This window comes from Solanum verrucosum, unplaced genomic scaffold (assembly GCF_900185275.1).
Source record: "Solanum verrucosum unplaced genomic scaffold, falcon-dt-bn FXZP01000085.1, whole genome shotgun sequence".
NCBI lineage: Eukaryota > Viridiplantae > Streptophyta > Magnoliopsida > Solanales > Solanaceae > Solanum > Solanum verrucosum.
In genome coordinates, this window is record NW_026019839.1 from 1,550,750 (window position 1) to 1,568,890 (window position 18,141).

The following is an 18,141-nucleotide window of genomic DNA, read 5'->3' on the forward strand; positions in this document are numbered from 1 at the left end:
CCTCATGTGTTAATGACACACGAATTTTGTCAACAACATCTCCAGTAGCTAGATTCTTGAAGTTGTTATCAGTCAAATACATTTTGTAACATCCATTTGGTGTCCACGCCGTGAATCAACTGACTTCAAGTCCACAATAATAGCACCTCCTCTTTGAACTAGAAGAGACATTCGACCCCTCATACATTGTTAGAAAATAAATTAATTGAAGGAGATGATAATGGAAGAATTAAGTTTGAGGGTTAAGGAATGTGTTAGAACTCATCCAATCGCCCAAGAAGTGAAAGAGGGTCGAGAAGGATCTTAGGGCTTTTTGGATTGAAAAATTGGGTTACTGATGGGTTATAGGGATTTTTTTAAAATTTGGGTGGGTCTTTACTTGGGTGAGTTATTTTAATTCAATGTTTGTTCAGAATTTTGATTTTTTATTATAAAAATAATAATGACATGACCGAATTATAATTGGCCACGTGTAAAAATGGTTTTGCAAAATCATCGTTAAAAAATAATGGCAAAAATGAGCCTTTTCTTAAACGGTAATGACATAGATGAGTCAAACTTTTAACGGATGACATAAATGAGCCTTTTCACATTCACACACATTTTTTTTTGTTCTAAATTCTTTCATATTGAAATATATATATATATATATATATATATATATATATAAAGCTGAATATAGAGAAGGTGATGTGACACCTCTCTATGACCAACATTCCTATTTATTTTTTTCTCATTTTTTTCATTTTTTTAATCCATAATATTGTACTAATTAAATAGTTTAAGAAAAACCTAACAAAAGAAATGTTTACTAACGGTAATGTTAATGCCTAACAGTTATGTTATTAAAGCCTTTACAAAAAAAAACCAGTAAGCCCACATAATAATAATTTCCAATAAAGCCCAAGTAATTGCTTCACCCACGTAGCCAAACCTTTGGCTTTTCAATTTCTCCAGTTTTAATGTGCATTACCATGTCAAAATTAGGATATAAAAAGACAAAAGCTTTACCTCACCACAACAATTCTTACTGCTATTTAGTGTGGATTATATTAAGTTGGGCTTATTTGTATGTGTCATCTTCCTAGCATATCTAAATATATTCATTTCTAATTTTCTATACTGATAAAATTTGTTTGTGAATAGATTACACTTTTGAATCTCATGTATGAGTGCTTTTTACTTGATATTTGCTAAATTTTTCAGACTATGGCATCTGCAGTAAGAAGCGTGTGGTATTGAATATAATTTTTAAAAAGGTCATTATATTTACCCTTTAAATTGAAAAAAAATATTTTTCTGCTTCTATTTATTTTATTGTGCTTTTTTTTTTATTAGATCATTTGGAATTTGAAAACTGCTTATGATATTCAATTATTTAAATGTAGAGACACAATCTAACTTATATTTCTTTGTTTGATGCAGATGGATTTAGCTTTTTACTCCATCTACTATCTCTATTAGTAAAGTAATGGAATTTGAACTTTCCTAAAAGAGGAGTTGAAGTTCTAATTTTAATTAATGGAAGCGTAAGTGGACTTATGGTGTAAAAACAAAAATATTGATTTTGAGAAAATCTTAAATTTGTGTTGTGTTACTAATTAAGAAATCAAAAAAACTTTCCTTTTTTATGTATGTAGTAGCTATTTACCCAATTGCTTTTTCTAATTAATCTCACTAACCTTTTGAAATAATTAATGTGTATAATATTTATACCTCTTCATATTCTATAATATATTTTATGTGCTATTTTTATATTTTGTTTTATTTTCTTATGTTGAAACTATATAATATTATCTTTTGATTACTTATCTTTATTATTAAGAAGTTGCAAAAAAAGAAGTAAGAACATATATTTGACAATTTTTTAAAGAAAATGAACGGGTAGAAGAAAAAAGTGAAAAAGGGTGAGGAAAAAATAAAGATAAAAAGTATTAAAAAAATGTACATGTAATTAGATTTATTAAAGATATACAAAGAAGCATCATAATTTTTGGAAATATATACAGAAAGAATTAATTTTTTCTTGAATTGTTGTTTTTTTCTTTACTTTTTTTTAAACAAAAATAAAAGTATACGAAAATCAAGTACTTTAAAAGATTTAAAACTCCTAAGTGATGAAAATTTATATAGAAATGTATGAACCTAAATTAAATGTGAATAATTAAAACTTGAAATATTTGAATTTGAAAATTAAAAAGAATTTTGAAAATTAAATGTACTTTCTCCATAAGTTGTTTAGGTTAAGAATTTTATTTTTTTCGATGATAATTATAATTATTTGAAATTATTAGAATCATGAATGTTTTATGGAAATATAGGACCTTCTTTTAATGAATTTTAATTAGTTGTCGATAATGAAATTTTGTAAATGATTATTACGGGTTATCAAAATAAGGTTATTCACTATTTCTTTATGTGTATGAATTTTGATTAATAAATTGTGAATACTTTATATATGTTATAAAGTATTTGTATTATAGTGAATGTCCTATATGGGGATCAAGTTGGATTTTCTCTATAAATAGAGGGGTCCTCTTCAATGTAATATCATCTCTCAATAGAAATAATAAGTCTTCTCTTCTCTCTACTTTCTTCTTCTTATTTTATAGTTTCATAACAATATATTCCATTTAGTTTTTTGACTTATTTTGAATAATAATAAATTTCTTTCATAAATGACATTGTGTTTGAATTGATGTTAATTAGGAGAGAGCATAATGCTTTATTAAAAGCTTTGGTATGCTAATTTCAATTTTAAACTTTTTTTAAAAATATTACACCATTATTATATCATTTAAAAAAAAATTGATTTCTCTTGGTGTCAATTTAATGTTAAGATTTTTTTTCCTTAATTATTTTGTTTAGTAGGGAACAAGTCTCGACTCTAAGTAATATAATATACCGCATGAAGCGCGGTTCAGTTTACTAGTAATATGATAAAATACATGAAGTATTCAAAGAGTTAAAATTATAATAAATCAAGAAAAAAAGAAGAGAGCATAAATAATATAATAACAAAAGAAAAAGAGATTACAAATACACCTTCGGACCTTGACTTTCTTGAAAAAATTTAGCACAATAGTCCCCTTCATTCTTGTCACATGAAAATCCAAACTTCATTCATATTGAAATATCTTAATTAGAGATCTTGATTCGAATCTTGAGTATGGAATTTCTGCGTGAATCCATATATAACCGGCTCCTCGCAGGTCGGAAAACCAAAATTTAGACATTACTTTCAACTCACCTGGAAACGTGTAACCATGTTTTTGCTCCAAAAGAGGATGAGGCAGCCTGTGGTATGTCATTCATTCACACTTTCGTTCTTTCTTTTTCTCATATTTTTAACTAAAGAATAAAAGAAAACACTGAAATAAATTAGAATAAGAAACTCAAATAATGATCAAATAATTCAAAAAATAATTCATGTGCGAAAAATGTCATATACACCCCTACATAGAGTTTTTAAAAATAAAAAATAAGAAAATAAATTTTAAATTATTTTTTCACTCCTGTTAGATGAAAATAATATGTGTATCATTTTTATAACAGAGTGACATATGCGAGCTACTTTTATAATGCTAAGGTATATATATGAGACACTTTTGTAATAAGTGATATATCAGTTCTAGATAGTCAAGTTGAAGGGTATATCGAGTTATTTTCCCTGATTTTAATAAGTTAAACTTTTGTTTCTTGTACTGTTGCCTTAATAAAAGTATATTATGGTAATATTTTTAAGTAGTAATAATATATGGAGTAATTACTTTTGATTTATTTCCTTATTTGGTAGATACGCGGTTTCCTTATTTGTTCCGCTCCTCAGTCGTCCTAACAGATTAGGAAATACCACAGCGCTTATAAATAAATAATTGGGCATTTGCTTCTCTAACTACACTTCTTACTCCTATTTTTTCTGCAATTTGCAAAAAAAGAAAAGAGTAGTTAGTCAGAAAATATGGCAAAGAAAATCCAAGAAACCATCAAATTGTTTGGCGTTGAAATTAGTGTGAAGAATGTTTCTTCCTCTGGAGAAGAATCAACAAGTGACAAAAGAGGGATGAGTTGCACTAGTCATTGTAATAGTAAGGGAAGAAGATGGAGTGATGATGAACAGAGAGCGTTCTTGATTGGATTGGACAAACTTGGAAAAGGAAATTGGACTCGAATTGCTAAAGAGTTTGTGCCAAGTAGAACACCAACACAAGTTGCGAGTCATGCCCAGAAATATTTTGACAGACAAAAGGAGAACAGAGCACTCAAATGCAAAAAGTCCAGTGTCTTCGACATTAATTTGGACGAAGAATCCTCAAATACTTGTCTGGAATTGTTGTCGAAAAGGGCATTAAAGGAATATAACAAGAAAGGGAAAGAGGTTTTGAATGAAGAAAGTCCAATTTCAGCAATGCCAATCAGCTACAGACTTCCTCCTGATGGAAGCTATGGCTATTGCTATGTTCCCATGAACAATTATCAGTTTAATTTTATGTCATCATCAACTAATGCAACTCCACTAGTCCACCGGGCTTCGTCTCAGTTTAGTTCTGCGTCCGTGGATGATTTAGATCTAACTCTCTAGCTATTCAAGATACAACAACAATGATTTTTGTGTTGACAAGTTATATTGTGTAAATTCTGATTTTGGATGAGGGAAACATGTTTTCTTAGAGTATGCAAAAATTCATTCTTTTGTAATTTCATTTCGAAATATAATCACGTTTTCCATTTTCTGACAAATAGATGACTCGAAAAACAAATTTCAGATGAATGGCAAGATAACTTTGCCAAAATGAAAGAAGCCTCGGAATCCAATGTAAGCTCCAACGGTCAAGCTCAAATAATTTCTCTCCGTTGATATCTACTGGAAAATGGTCAATCCAGCACGCGGATTAAGTATCACATTCTTTTTCTATTTTAATAAGTGCAAGAAAGACATTTAATTAATCATCTCTGAAAATAATGTAATGGAACCATAACAAGCTTACCATGAGATTTCAATCAGGGCCGGCTCTATGCTTTCAAAAATAAGTCCTTTGCCTTAGGCCCCCAAATTTCGGGGGCCCCAAATTTTTGTCAAAAATAAATTATGTGTTAAAATTTTTATAGAAAAATTAATTATTTATGATAAAAAGTATAATTTTTTTTAAAATAAATTATTTTATCTACTTTAACATCTTTTGTACTTTGTTAAAAATAAGAATTAACAATGAGAAGTGTAGAACAAAGTGAATTACAAATTCTTTTTTATTTCTTTTAAATTTTAGTTTCAAGCATTACTCTAAGCATATTAAAATGAGATATACCAAGTCATCAACTTTTTGAGTCAAATTCTATGATTCTAAACTTCTAACTCTTATCTTTATTTAATATTTATCAACTTATTACTTATATCATTATGTTAACAATGCATATAATAATTGTCTCACTTAAAGGATGTTTTTCAATGTTGTGTTGATAAAATCTTACCTAAAACTAGTAACTCAAAAAATCATATTAAGTACTAATAATTTTCATCTTAATAGTGTAATTTTTTTTTTTGAATAAATACATATATGTAGTGTATTTATATTTTAGGCCGCGAATTGAAATTTCGCTTTAGGCCCCCAATTACGTTGAGCCGCCCCTGATTTCAATAAGATAAACAATGGAAGAATAGCGGAAACAGTGTCGATGATCCCATCCAATGTGTTCATTGCAGCCTGTTCGTATATAAATAAAACAAATAAACAAAAGGTTAGCCTCCGTTCTCGTGTTTATATTGTTGAACTGGCATAATTATTCAAATCAAGAAAACCTTAAGTTTTTAGATGAGATTGTCACATACTTCTACACATGCTCGTGCATTCAAAAGCTTCAATGCCACCATTGTCAAAAAAAAAAAAAAAAAAAAAAAAAAAAATTCACGTGCTTGACTCATGACAAAGAATCAGGCAGCATACAAATTATTTAATAAGATATACCCAACTATTAGAATTATTTTCTTGCACTTATGTATAGGAATTACTCTTTCTTTTATTTAGTATTTCAATAATTGGGTGTGATCAATATATTACTATGAAAACTTGAAAATGTAGTGTTATTCATACCACAGATGAAAAATACAAAATAGTTACAAGAGAGACAAACATAACGCTGACAACTACTACATACAAGCTTAATTCAAAATAAGGTAAATGTTGTCAAAACAAAAATCTTTGGTGTTGTATCTTGAATAGCTACAGAGTTAGATCTAAGTTATCCCCAGATGCGGAATTAGACTCAGACGAATTCCAAACTTGTTCAAAACTTGGTGAAATTGGACTTTCTTCATTCAAAACTTGTTTGCCTTTCTTTTTAATGCCCTTTTGGACACCAATTCTGGACAAGTATTTGAGGATTCTTCGTCCAAATTAATGTCGAATACACTGGACTTGTTGCGTTTGATTGCTCTCTTCTCCTTTTGTCTGTCAAAATATTTCTGGGTGCCATGGGAAGACATTTGATTTAAGCCTATTTCAAACTATAAGGATATAAGGTTAGTAGGAGTGTAATGTTGTCTTGTCGTGCGTAGGTTTATGCTTGTTAGTGCTACTGCTAGTCGTAACTTCGTAGTTCTTATCATATGTTGTGTATTGTGTTTCAATTATCACACTATTTTGTTGTTGTTATTGTTTCTTTCTTTGTAGACTTTACACTGCTTTTCTTATTAACGACTATGCTTTCTTTCTGATTCTTTGAATGTTCTAACCCCATATATTCCATCAGAATTGAGCACCACTTGATAATAATCGTTGTTATCTCTCATTGTAAATAATTTAGTCCAAGATTCTTTCATACCATACACTTTCATTACCCACAAATAAAAAAAAATAGCATCCTCCTGGATACAAACAAAATTTACACTAAGCATTCCACCTAACACTGTTATGCCTTGCTCGAGTCGATTGTGTCACGCGACAAGGGCATTTCCTTCGACAATGGTAATTCTCCAAACACCCCATTTGAAATATTAAATGAAATCATAGAAAAGCTACCTTCTACGGAATAAACAAGCCAATGAAATATTCCTCGTAATAATGTCAAATAATTCATATTTCAGATTCGAGAGCATAGTAACGCTGATAAATTTTAGTTTTTAGTGAGAGAATTTCGGTGGGTGCCTCTCCATTTTCTTCGGGAATCTTAATGACCGTATAGTCATCACTAGCTTGGTCATATCCCAATCCATGGATGTAACCATGAATTGCGGACTACTTAATTTTTTGTTAAATATCAAACTCTCTAATTTCTGTTTTAAAATAATGAAAATGTGTAAATAATATTCACCCAATAAATAAAAGATAAAAGAGAAAAAAAATTACTAAGTAGGAAGTGAGAAACTAATGTTGAATCAAAAATATATTTTGAAGGGCCAAAAAAACCAAAACAATGCATTTTTGAAAATTTGCTATTTATAAGGAGGAAAATAAAATAAAAAGATAAATATTCATATTAGCAAAAACAAAAAAAGGTGTCACATCACCCATTCTAAAAAGGCATATTTATTGCTATTGGTTAATAGAGATCACATAAATAAAGAGGTCCGGAAGAATTTACAAAGAAAGAAAATGATAATATTAAAAACAAAAAAAATACAGATTTTTTTCTTTTAGTAAAAGAGATTAGTAGTAATAATATAGAAAGAAATATATAAGGTAAAGATACTTATAATAATGAAGAAATAAAAAAATAAGGCATCTTTGATTATTTGCTAAAAAGATAGTAAATATATCCCAAATAAAAAGAGGTGTCACCTTATTTATTTTATGTAAATGTAAAATACCAATTCTTTGTCCTTTTTCCCCCTTCAAAATATATTTTTGAATTCAACATTAGTTCCTAACTTTCTACTTTTAGTAGTTAAATTATTCTACTGTTCTTTTATTTGTTGGGTGAATATTATTTACACAATTTTATTTTTGAAAAACAAGCTCCCATTCAACTTCAAAAAATAGATATTCTCCTGATCTTTGTGTTAAGATATGGCACATGGGCTTAACTCAACCGCAAAAGCTAGCTCATGAGGGAGTTTTGTCCAAGTCCATATAAGGAGACCAAATTCTCATCCCTCTACTGATGTGGGACATCTTAACACTCCCCCGCACGCCCAAACCTCAACTGGAGCGTGAACACTTCTAAATGGGGTCCCATCATCGGTGAACAACAAATTGGGATGTGTCTGGCTCTGATACCATTTAAAGATATGACACCCGGGACTAACTCAACCCCAAAAACTAGCTCATGAGGGAAGGTTTGTCCAAGTCCATATAAGGAGACCAAATTCCCATCCCTCTACCGATGTGGGACTTCTTAACACTCCCCCGCACGTCCAGACCTCAACTGGAGCGTGAACACTTCTAAATGGGGGTCCATCATAGATGAACAACAAATTGGATGGAACTGACTCTGATACCATGTAAAGATATGACATATGAGCCTAACTCAACCCCAAAAGCTAGCTCATGAGGGGAGGTTTGTCAAAGTCCATATAAGGAGACCAAATTCTCATCCCTCTACAGATATGGGACATCTTAACACTTTGTACTGTATAATGTCTATTTTACTTTAATCTTTTGATCATTGTGAAAAAGTTGGTTTGGTCCTTGTGGAATCAAACTCAATGGAAGACAAATTAATATGAATATTTGGTAGGAAGATAATTAGTACAAAATAAAAGTCAAGATAGTATCTTGGTAGGTGAAATTTAGGTAAACCATAAAATGGTTTCACATGTTTAACCTTGACATTTTTTGACACATAGTGATGTCATGGATGACATCAATAGGAAGAATTCATTCCTATAAATAAGTAGCTCTTAATTCATTGTCAAATCATCCTCTCACTTGCCTTCTCACCTTCTAAGGCATTTGATGTTCTCTCTCTTGTAGTATTTCACTTGTATTCTTTGTAGAGTGAAATAAATATTGGTGCAATTGTTCTTTGGTGAACGTAAGATTATTTTAATTCGAACCACGTTAAATATTGTTGTTCTTCCTTGTTCTTTATTTTCATGTTTCCGCTAACAATTGGTATCAGAGCCAAGGTTCTGTCTGAGAATGCTCTGTGGTTGCAACATAGTCTAAACTTCCACATCATAAAAGAATTACTTTGGTTTTTGTATTTGCAAATACATTGTAGTAGAAAAGGAAGAACAAGTAAAGATTAGTTCCATGAAGTTTGAAATTGATAGATTTAGTGGGCGCAACAACTTCAATATTTGGAAGATTTAGATGATAGCGTTACTGCGAAAGGAAGGTTCAATCCATGCTATTGACGGAAAGTACCCCGATAAGATATCGAATTCCAATAAAGAAAAGATTGAAGGAGATGCATTGAGTGTAATCCAATTGTCCATTGCACCTAACGTACTTTGTGAAGTGAGTACAAGTACCGAGGAGACGACCAAAAAGTTATGGAAAAGCCTGAAAGGGCTTTACCAGAACCGATCAGTGACAACAAGGATGTTGTTATAACGATGTCTTCACACATTTAAAATGGAGTCAGGTACTTTGTTGCAGGACCATCTAAATGCGTTCAACAAACTTGTGATGGACTTACAGATTGCTGGAATAAAAAATGATGAGATTTGGTATTTTCATTGACTTCAAAATATCGTGATATTGAGAATTCAATGATGTGTAGCAAAGATCCTATCACTCTCGAGCAAGTGCGGCAAAAATTTAACTCTTGTGATGTGCAGATGCATTTTGAAGGAGACAAAGGTGACGAAGCTAGTGGACTCTTTGTGAGAGGTCGTACTAACCAACAGGGAAGGAGAAAATCGAAGTACAGATCAAAGTCTCGTGTGAACAAGAAAAATGTGGAGTGTTGGGGCTGTCACAAAAAGGGGCACTTTAAACGAGATTCCCCTATGTCAAAGTCTAAAGAAAAGGTGAGTGCATATATTGTTGAGCAAGTACATGATTCTGATAATGATTATGTACTAACAACATCATGCAATAGTGGAGTCTATGACAACAAATAGGTCTTAGACTCTGGTTGTACTCTGCATATGACATTCCGAAGTGATTGGTTCAGCAACTATGAAACAAGTGGAGGAACCTAATAATGGGCAATAATGCAACTTGTAAAATAGTTGGCATTGGTTCAATTCGTGTTCGCTGCCATGATGGAATTGTGAGGACTATTACATAAGTTCGTCATGTTCCTCTACACACTTGCGGGAAGCACCATTATTGTCTCTTTTAATGCATCTACAGTGCAGTTATCTAATGATGACAAGGCAAAATTATGGCACATGAGACTAGGCTATATGAGCACATGAGGATTAGAGATGTTGAGCAACCACAACCTTTTGAATGGTGAGGAGATCATCACACTTGAATTTTATGAGCACTGCGTCTTAGGGAAGTGTTTTATTTAAAAAGATATATACAAGGAAAAATGACTGAGTTTTTGAAAAAAAACCGATTAAACTTATGGTTTAAGAGAAATCGGGTTTCCAAAAAAGACAGAGTCGCCACTTAATTTTTAGTAAAAAATCAAGAAAAAATACAAGATTTTTCAAAAGACTTAAACAGATAAAATCAATTGAAAAAGGGTTCGAGTTCAAATGTACATTCCGAGAAAGTGTTAAGCCCTCGAATTGCCCGCTAACTTGCGGTTGACCGGCGATTTGACAAAAATGATTTTGACTAATTTTGAAATTTTAACTTAAGTAAAATAATTAATTTATTTTAACTAATATCTCTTCTTCTTTTTTTAAAGAAATAAATAAATAAAAAATTAACTAAGTAAAGAACTCATGACTTTGACTAATTTTGAAAGTTTAACGAAGTAAAAGAACTCAATTATTTTAACTAATTTTTTTGAAATTTTAACTAAATAAAAGAACTCATTTATTCTAACTTATTTTGGAAATTTTGACTAATTAAAAAAAACTCATTTGTTTTAACCTACTTATTTATTACTATTATTATTATTTTTATCATTTTTATTTATCTAAAGGGAAATGAACTAGAGGGAAATTTTCTAAAGGGAAATAATTTAAGTGTTGAAAAGACTAATATTAAAATAAGAACTAAGTAATAAAATATATAGCTTAATCTGAAAAATAAAATGAAATGACCATTCTTGGGGATTTAATTAAATTAAACCATAAGATGATCAAAATGTTAGTCAAATACAACAAAATAAATAAGAGCAAGGAAAGGAGTATTGCACTTGGGGCCAAAAGGCCCAAATTCCCCAAATCTGTTGAACCTGTCCTATTCTAAAAATTCCCGACATGATTTTGGGCCCTTTTGTCTTTGTTACGAAATTTATCCATTTCAGTCCCCTTTGGACTGTTGTAGCGCTTGAGCTTTTTTAGCTCACTTTCGCCCCTGTATCATAGTGTATACACCAGGTATATCAGTGTATACAAGTGCATCTTGGCCTATTTTCAGCTTTCCGGGACCTGTACGCCTATTTCCCTTTGCTGTCCGATTCGAAAAGGAGAGGGTTTGAGCCTTTATGGCTCTCTTGAAATGCGAGGAAAGAAAATAGAAATTCACGGGGACTTGGGCAGATTTACATGCAAATAAAATGGCAAAATGGTTAGCATATAATTCAACTAAAACAAAGAAATGGCAAGGTGTAGAGATAGAGATATATGCTAATTATGTAATTCAAGCTAAAGAACATAGAGGAACATGCTGGAAATTCACTTATTTCAAGAGGTAGTAATCAGAACTAACGCAATCATCACCAAAGGACATATTGAATAACACTAAAATTATATATAAAAAAATAGTAGGATATCCTATTGATATTGGACATATATAAATTAGAAGAAAACATTGGAACAAATTAAAAGAAAACAATGAATGCACAACGAGTGACCCCTAAATACTACCGAGGAAATATAGTAAAGAAGACCAAGAATAAATAAAGTAACTGTGTGTGTGGGATGCAAACAGTAGGCCAGACTCATAAATTACTATTCATAATTTAAAGTGTCATAAAAGAAGCATAACTCAAGCAAATCACGTAAACTTTTAAATCAATATTAAGCACCTTAATGCCCTCAAATAGTTAATAACTAAAACATACTTTGAAATAAAGGGCAACCCCAACAATAAATATTAGAAAAATGACACTTCTGGCACTTCCCAAAAATTAGACAAATAAACCACAACTAGCTAATGACCATCTAACCTTGAAAGGAAACTAGAAAATCATTTAGACCAAAATTATGCTTCACAGTAAGCATTATAAGAACAAACATACCGTGTCAAAGATGATTAATTAGGAAAGCTACTTTAGTACGCTAGACAGTGAGATACTAAGCATCAAACAACATGGAGAATGGAAAAATGAGGCAACCAATAACTTAAATACAAACATTAAAATCAGTTTTATCATGCTTCAAATAATATTTGATAGATAGATTAGCTCACAAAATCTATTCAAACATTAACAACTTATATTCGAACTACTGTCGAGGTGAGGTCAAGGACTAATTATAAACTCATGAAATATATGCGGACAAGTAATAACCCGGAGTGAAACATGCATACAAGACAAATACGTAACAAAGAATAGAATGAAGATAAGGGGAGTATGCAGGGGAGACATCAATTTCATTTTTATTTTTTTTATATTTTTAAAAGAACTTAACACAAATAAGAGCAGCAGGGCTGGTTGGAGAAATCTGGCAATACTTATATCACAAACAATGAAGAAGGAACACAAAAGAAAACTCAGACCTCGTGTAATCGGGGATTTGAACAATAACGACAAAATCGAAACCACACGGAAGAACAAGCAGGCTATTTACAAGAAAGGGGGCTGGTCATTTTAATTTTTAAGAGGTGAATCATGCTAGAGTCTATATCACAAAACTATAATCGTATTGACCGTCAGACGACCTTCCGAACAACATGACTATCGATAATAGGAGTAACACCTAGCTATATTCAGATGCTAAACGACAACTTGGTATCAACATTAAAGGAATCAGTAAGCGAACAACAACAACATAATCAAATCGAAAGCTTCAATAATAGGAACACGAAATAGAGAGGAATTTAACAAAGGGAAAATGGTATTACCTTTTTCCGGGCAGCTGAACCGGGACAGATACGAGCAGAGAATGAGCAGCAACTTCAATAACACACCAAGATTCCGGTGAGCTTTGCAAGCGGCGATCACAAAAAGCAAAACTCCTGTCGATAGCTATTGATTTTGTATATATATTCTTATATTCGATATTACTATTTTTTTTTAACCAACTCCCAAAAATTCCCTCCCCCCCCCCCCCCCCCTTCAACAGTGAATAAGAGCCATTATATAGAAGGGAAAATAGGGTACAGAAAATGGGGGAAAAACGAAAATCGGGCAAACCAAAGCCCAAATTCAAAATTCAAAATCAAAAACTCTTTCACCAATTCGGTGAGGCACCTTTCCTCTTGCGACTTCAACCCATTTCGGAAGAGGAAAGGGGAGAAACGCGTGCTTGTACCACTGCTGCGATATTAACAATCGAAAGGGACGTTGGAGAAGAAACAAAAATCACAGTGTACTGCTCACTGTTGCTGCTGCTTTTCGTGTAAATGGACGCCGATGTTGACGACGTGAGAGCGTTGGAGAGAGTTGGAGTTGGACGCCGTGAATTGCTGTGTTCGTGGCCCTCGCGTGAAGAAGATAAAACGCGTATATGGTCAAACAAAGTTATTCACGCGTCTTTGTTTTTTGTTTGATGTTCCTGGGTTTCTCTTTTGAGAACAAGATTGTACCGTTTTCTTGTTGAATAAGAGAAACGGGTCGGGTCGGAGGTAAAGAGAGTGTGCTGGGTCGAGAGATTGGGGAATTGGGCTGAGAAATTGAGGGGAAGTTGGAGTGGGTCGTGTGTAGGCTGCTGGAGACAAGTAAAAGGGCCCAAATTTGGTCTTTGGATGGGTTTAAATTGAGGTTAGGACATGGGTATGTCTGTAATAAAACATAGCCAAGTATATTACAAAATTAGCCCAAAATTAAATGTTATGTAGTGAATTTGGCTAAATTTCAAATAAAATGAATTATTATTAATTAATTAATGGGCTTCTTAATATTAATGAAATAAAATAATTAACTTTATAAAAATAACTAATTCAACAACATATCCATAATTTAAACTAAGCCAAATTAATAAAGCATTTAACTAAAAAAAAAATAAAGTCTTTTTTCAAATATTTGTAAAATATATTAGTAACGTATGTAAAGATTTTAAAACATATTCATTATTTATAATATTATAAAAAGTGAGTAAAATTCTTTAAAATAACTTGAAACATATTTTGATTTTTTCATAAAATTAGTTATTTCAAATCGTTTGAAATTAAAGAAGCTTGAAAATTAATTTCTATCGTGGAGGTCCGAAATTGGGTGTCAACAGGAAGCAAAATAAGGTCAGCTTCAACACTGGCAAGCACAAGACGGGAGGGATGCTAGACTACATCCATTCAGATTTATGGGGTCCCTCTAAGCTTCCATCGAATGGAGAAAAGAGGTATCTTCTCACATTCATTGATGATTTTTCATGAAAAGTTTGGGTGCGTTTCTTGAAGGCAAAAAGTGATGCTTTTGAAGCATTTAAAGAGTGGAAGATTTTGGTTGAAAATCAAATGGAGAGAAAAATCAAATATATTCGCACAGACAGTGGCTTGGAGTTTTGCAGTGAAGAGTTCAATGATTTCTGCAAGGTTCATGGGATCGCAAGACATAAGACGGTCAGGCACACACCACAACAGAATGGAGTTGCCGAGAGAATGAACAAAACTCTTCTAGAGAAGGCTCATTGTATGCTCTTATAAGCCAAGATGTCCAAAGTATTTGAGGCTGAAGCAGTTCATACTGCTTCTCATATTGTAAATCGATCTCCAGCACCAACGATTGACTTTAAGACTCTGAATGAGGTATGGTTTGGTGAAACCTCTAACTATTCATACTTGCGAATATTTGGGTGTCCAGCTTATTATCATGTTAATGAAGAAAAGCTTGAACCAAGGGCTAAAAAGGCCATATTCGTAGGGTATGTAGATGGAGTAAAAGGGTACAAACTTTGTTGTTTGTCCTTACTCAAAGTTGTAGTTAGTAGAGATGTTACCTTTGACGAATCCTCTATACTTGATCCTCGTAAAGTTTCTGTGGAGTTATCAAGAAATGAGAACAACGAGAAGGTGGAGCTTACCAAGGAAAAGGATCAAGAGGCTCAAATTGATAAGTCAAAATATGTAGATCTTGAAGAATTTGTTGTCAATGAACCATACACAATTGTGAAGGGAAGGGACAAAAGGCAATTACGGAAATCGAAACGTCTTATAAAGCAAGAAAATATGATTGCATATGCGTTCATAGCTGCAGAAGAAGAGATTAAGGATCTCGAACCCTCCTCGTATGTTAAAGCAACTGCTTGCAAATATATTGCACAATGACAGTTAGTCATGATGGAAGAGATGGAGTATCTTCACAAAAATGAGACATGGGTCTTAGTTAAAAGGCCAAAAGGGAAGAGGACAGTTGGATGCAAATGGGTCTACAGAAAGAAAGAGGGTATTCCAGAAGTGGAAGATGCTAGGTTCAAGGCGAGATTGGTTGCAAAGGGTTTCAGCCAAAAGGAAAGAATTGACTACAATGAGATCTTCTCTCCAGTCGTGAAACATAGGTCAATTCGCGTGGTACTAGCATTTGTTGCACAATTTGATTTAGAGCTTCAACAACTTGATGTCAAAACTGCTTTCTTACATGGTGATCTAAAAGAGACAATCTATATGGATCAGCCTGAAGGTTTCCTAGCTGAAGGAAATGAAGTTCATGTATGCCAACTGAAGAAGTTTTTGTATGGTATAAAGCAATCCCCTAGACAGTGGTATAAGAGGTTTGATGCATTCATGACTACACATGGATTTTCGAGGAGTGCATTTGATAGTTGTGTGTATCACAAGAAGATGTCTGGTAACTGTATGATTTATCTATTGTTGTATGTTGATGATATGCTTATTGTTGCTAACAACATCACATAGATAAATATTTTGAAGAAACTGTTGAGCAAGGAATTCGACATGAAGGATTTGGGAGCTGCAAAGAAAATCCTTAGAATGGAGATTTCAAGAGAAGACGGTGTTGTACATCTTTCTCAAAAGAGGTACATCGAAAGGTTCTTGAGAGATTCAATATGCATATGAGCAAGCCTATAAGTACACCGTTAGCTTCTCATTTCAAGCTTTCAGAGTTACAAATTCCCTAGTCTATGGATGAGGTGGAGCATATGTCAAATGTTCCTTATGCGAGCACAGTTGACAGCATTATATATGTTATGATGTGCACACACCTAGATATTTCTCAATATGTAAGTGTGGTAAGCAGTTACATGGCAAATCCAAGAAAAAGGCATTTGGGAAGCTGTGAAGTGGATATTGAGATACCTCAAAGGAGCTCCTGATGTTGGCCTAACCTTTTGGAAAAGTGAAGGTATTTCAATTCTCGGTTATGTAAATTTTGACTATGCAGGGGATCTTGATATAAGGAGGTCCACAACTGGATACATTTTTACTCTCGTTGGTAGTGTCGTTAGTTGGAAATCGACTTTACAGTCGATTATCGCTTTGTCTACAATAGAGGCAGAATATATGGCCGCAACGGAGGCAGTGAAATAAGCTATCTGGTTGAAAGGTTTGGTGGCAGAATTGAGTTTGATTCAATTGGAATCAACTATAAGATGTGCTAGTCAAAGTGCTATTCATTTGATTAAAAATCAAAGATTTCATGAGCACACCAAACACATTGATATCAGATTCTATTTTATTCGAGATGTCGTAAAAGAGAGAGCTATCAAGGTTGAGAAGGTTATCACAGACGATAACACTGTAGTGATGTTGACTAAGATAGTCCCGTTTGCCAAGTTTGCACACTGCAAGGACTTGGCGGGAGTATGCATCAAATGATGCAACTCTGGGAGAACAACTGCTAGGTAGAGCTAATATGTTCAACAAAGGTTTGATTCTTCTTGTTTCTTACAACGGGATTTCCTAGTAAACTTAGAAATTTTGGCCGGAGTTGTTTATACGCATGCTCGGAACGCAAACCAAGGTGGAGATTGAAAGAGTTGGTTTGGTCCTTGTGGAATCAAACTCAATGGAAGATGAATTAATATGAAGATTTGGTAGGAAGATAATTAGTACAAAATAAAAGTCAAGATAGTATCTTGATAGGTGAAATTTAGGTAAACCATAAAATGGTTTCACATATTTAACCTTGACATTTTTTGACACATAGTAATGTCATGGATGACATCAATAGGAAGAATTTATTCCTATAAATAGGTAGTTCTTAATTCATTTTCAAATCATCCTCTCACTTACCTTCTCACCTTCTAAGGCATTTGATGTTCTCTCTCTTGTAGTATTTCACTTGTATTCTTTGTAGAGTGAAATAAATATTGGTGCAGCTGTTCTTTGGTGGACGTAGGATCATTTTGATCCGAACCACGTTAAATATTGTTGTTCTAGATCTTTCTTGTTCTTTAATTTCACGTTTCCGCTAACACATTGATTTACGAGTATTTCTTATCTAAAAAATATTAGCAATTTAAAAGTTTGAAATAGACTTAAATCTCCCATAGCACCCATTAATTTGCATATAAATCTCTCAACTTTTCCCTTCTTCAAAAACTTTTTAAATTTATTGTTGTTCAGTTTATAAAAGCACGTGCAAATTCAAGTACGATTGAAAAAATATTTTGGTCATATTAGTACCAATTAATTAATAGTATTTGATAATATAAAAGTTTTGCTAATAAGCTATACTGATCATTAAGCTTTCAAAGAATTGTACTTCGAACTCTACAACGAATAGTTACTAAAGTTAAAGATAGAGGTGTCCAAGAATAATAGTGTGTTGCTGTCAAAATAAAACAAAAAAATATTGTACTATTTGAGGTTCAAATCCAAAACTTCTTAATTTGGATGGGCATACATTACCACTATGCCAAAGCTTTGACTTTTGTTAAGGGTGTCCAACTTTAAATATATATATCCTTTAAATGTAGAATTTGACATAGCTATGCCCCTGCCGTAGATGACTTTGTAGATGAAGTTTCAGAGACTATGTTGAAAAGCCTGAGTTCTATGATTGGAAACC

At 32.6% G+C, this 18,141-nt stretch overlaps 2 protein-coding genes across 2 annotated transcripts in view; one reads left to right on the forward strand and one right to left on the reverse strand.

The window, feature by feature from the left end:
- LOC125815550 (uncharacterized) overlaps positions 1-18,141 on the reverse strand; it is a 79,783-nt gene that overhangs the window by 31,521 nt on the left and 30,121 nt on the right. The window lies entirely within an intron of this gene.
- LOC125814335 (uncharacterized) lies at positions 3,962-4,582 on the forward strand. The gene has a single exon (XM_049493796.1). The coding sequence runs from the start codon at positions 3,962-3,964 to the stop codon at positions 4,580-4,582; it is 621 nt and encodes a 206-aa protein (XP_049349753.1).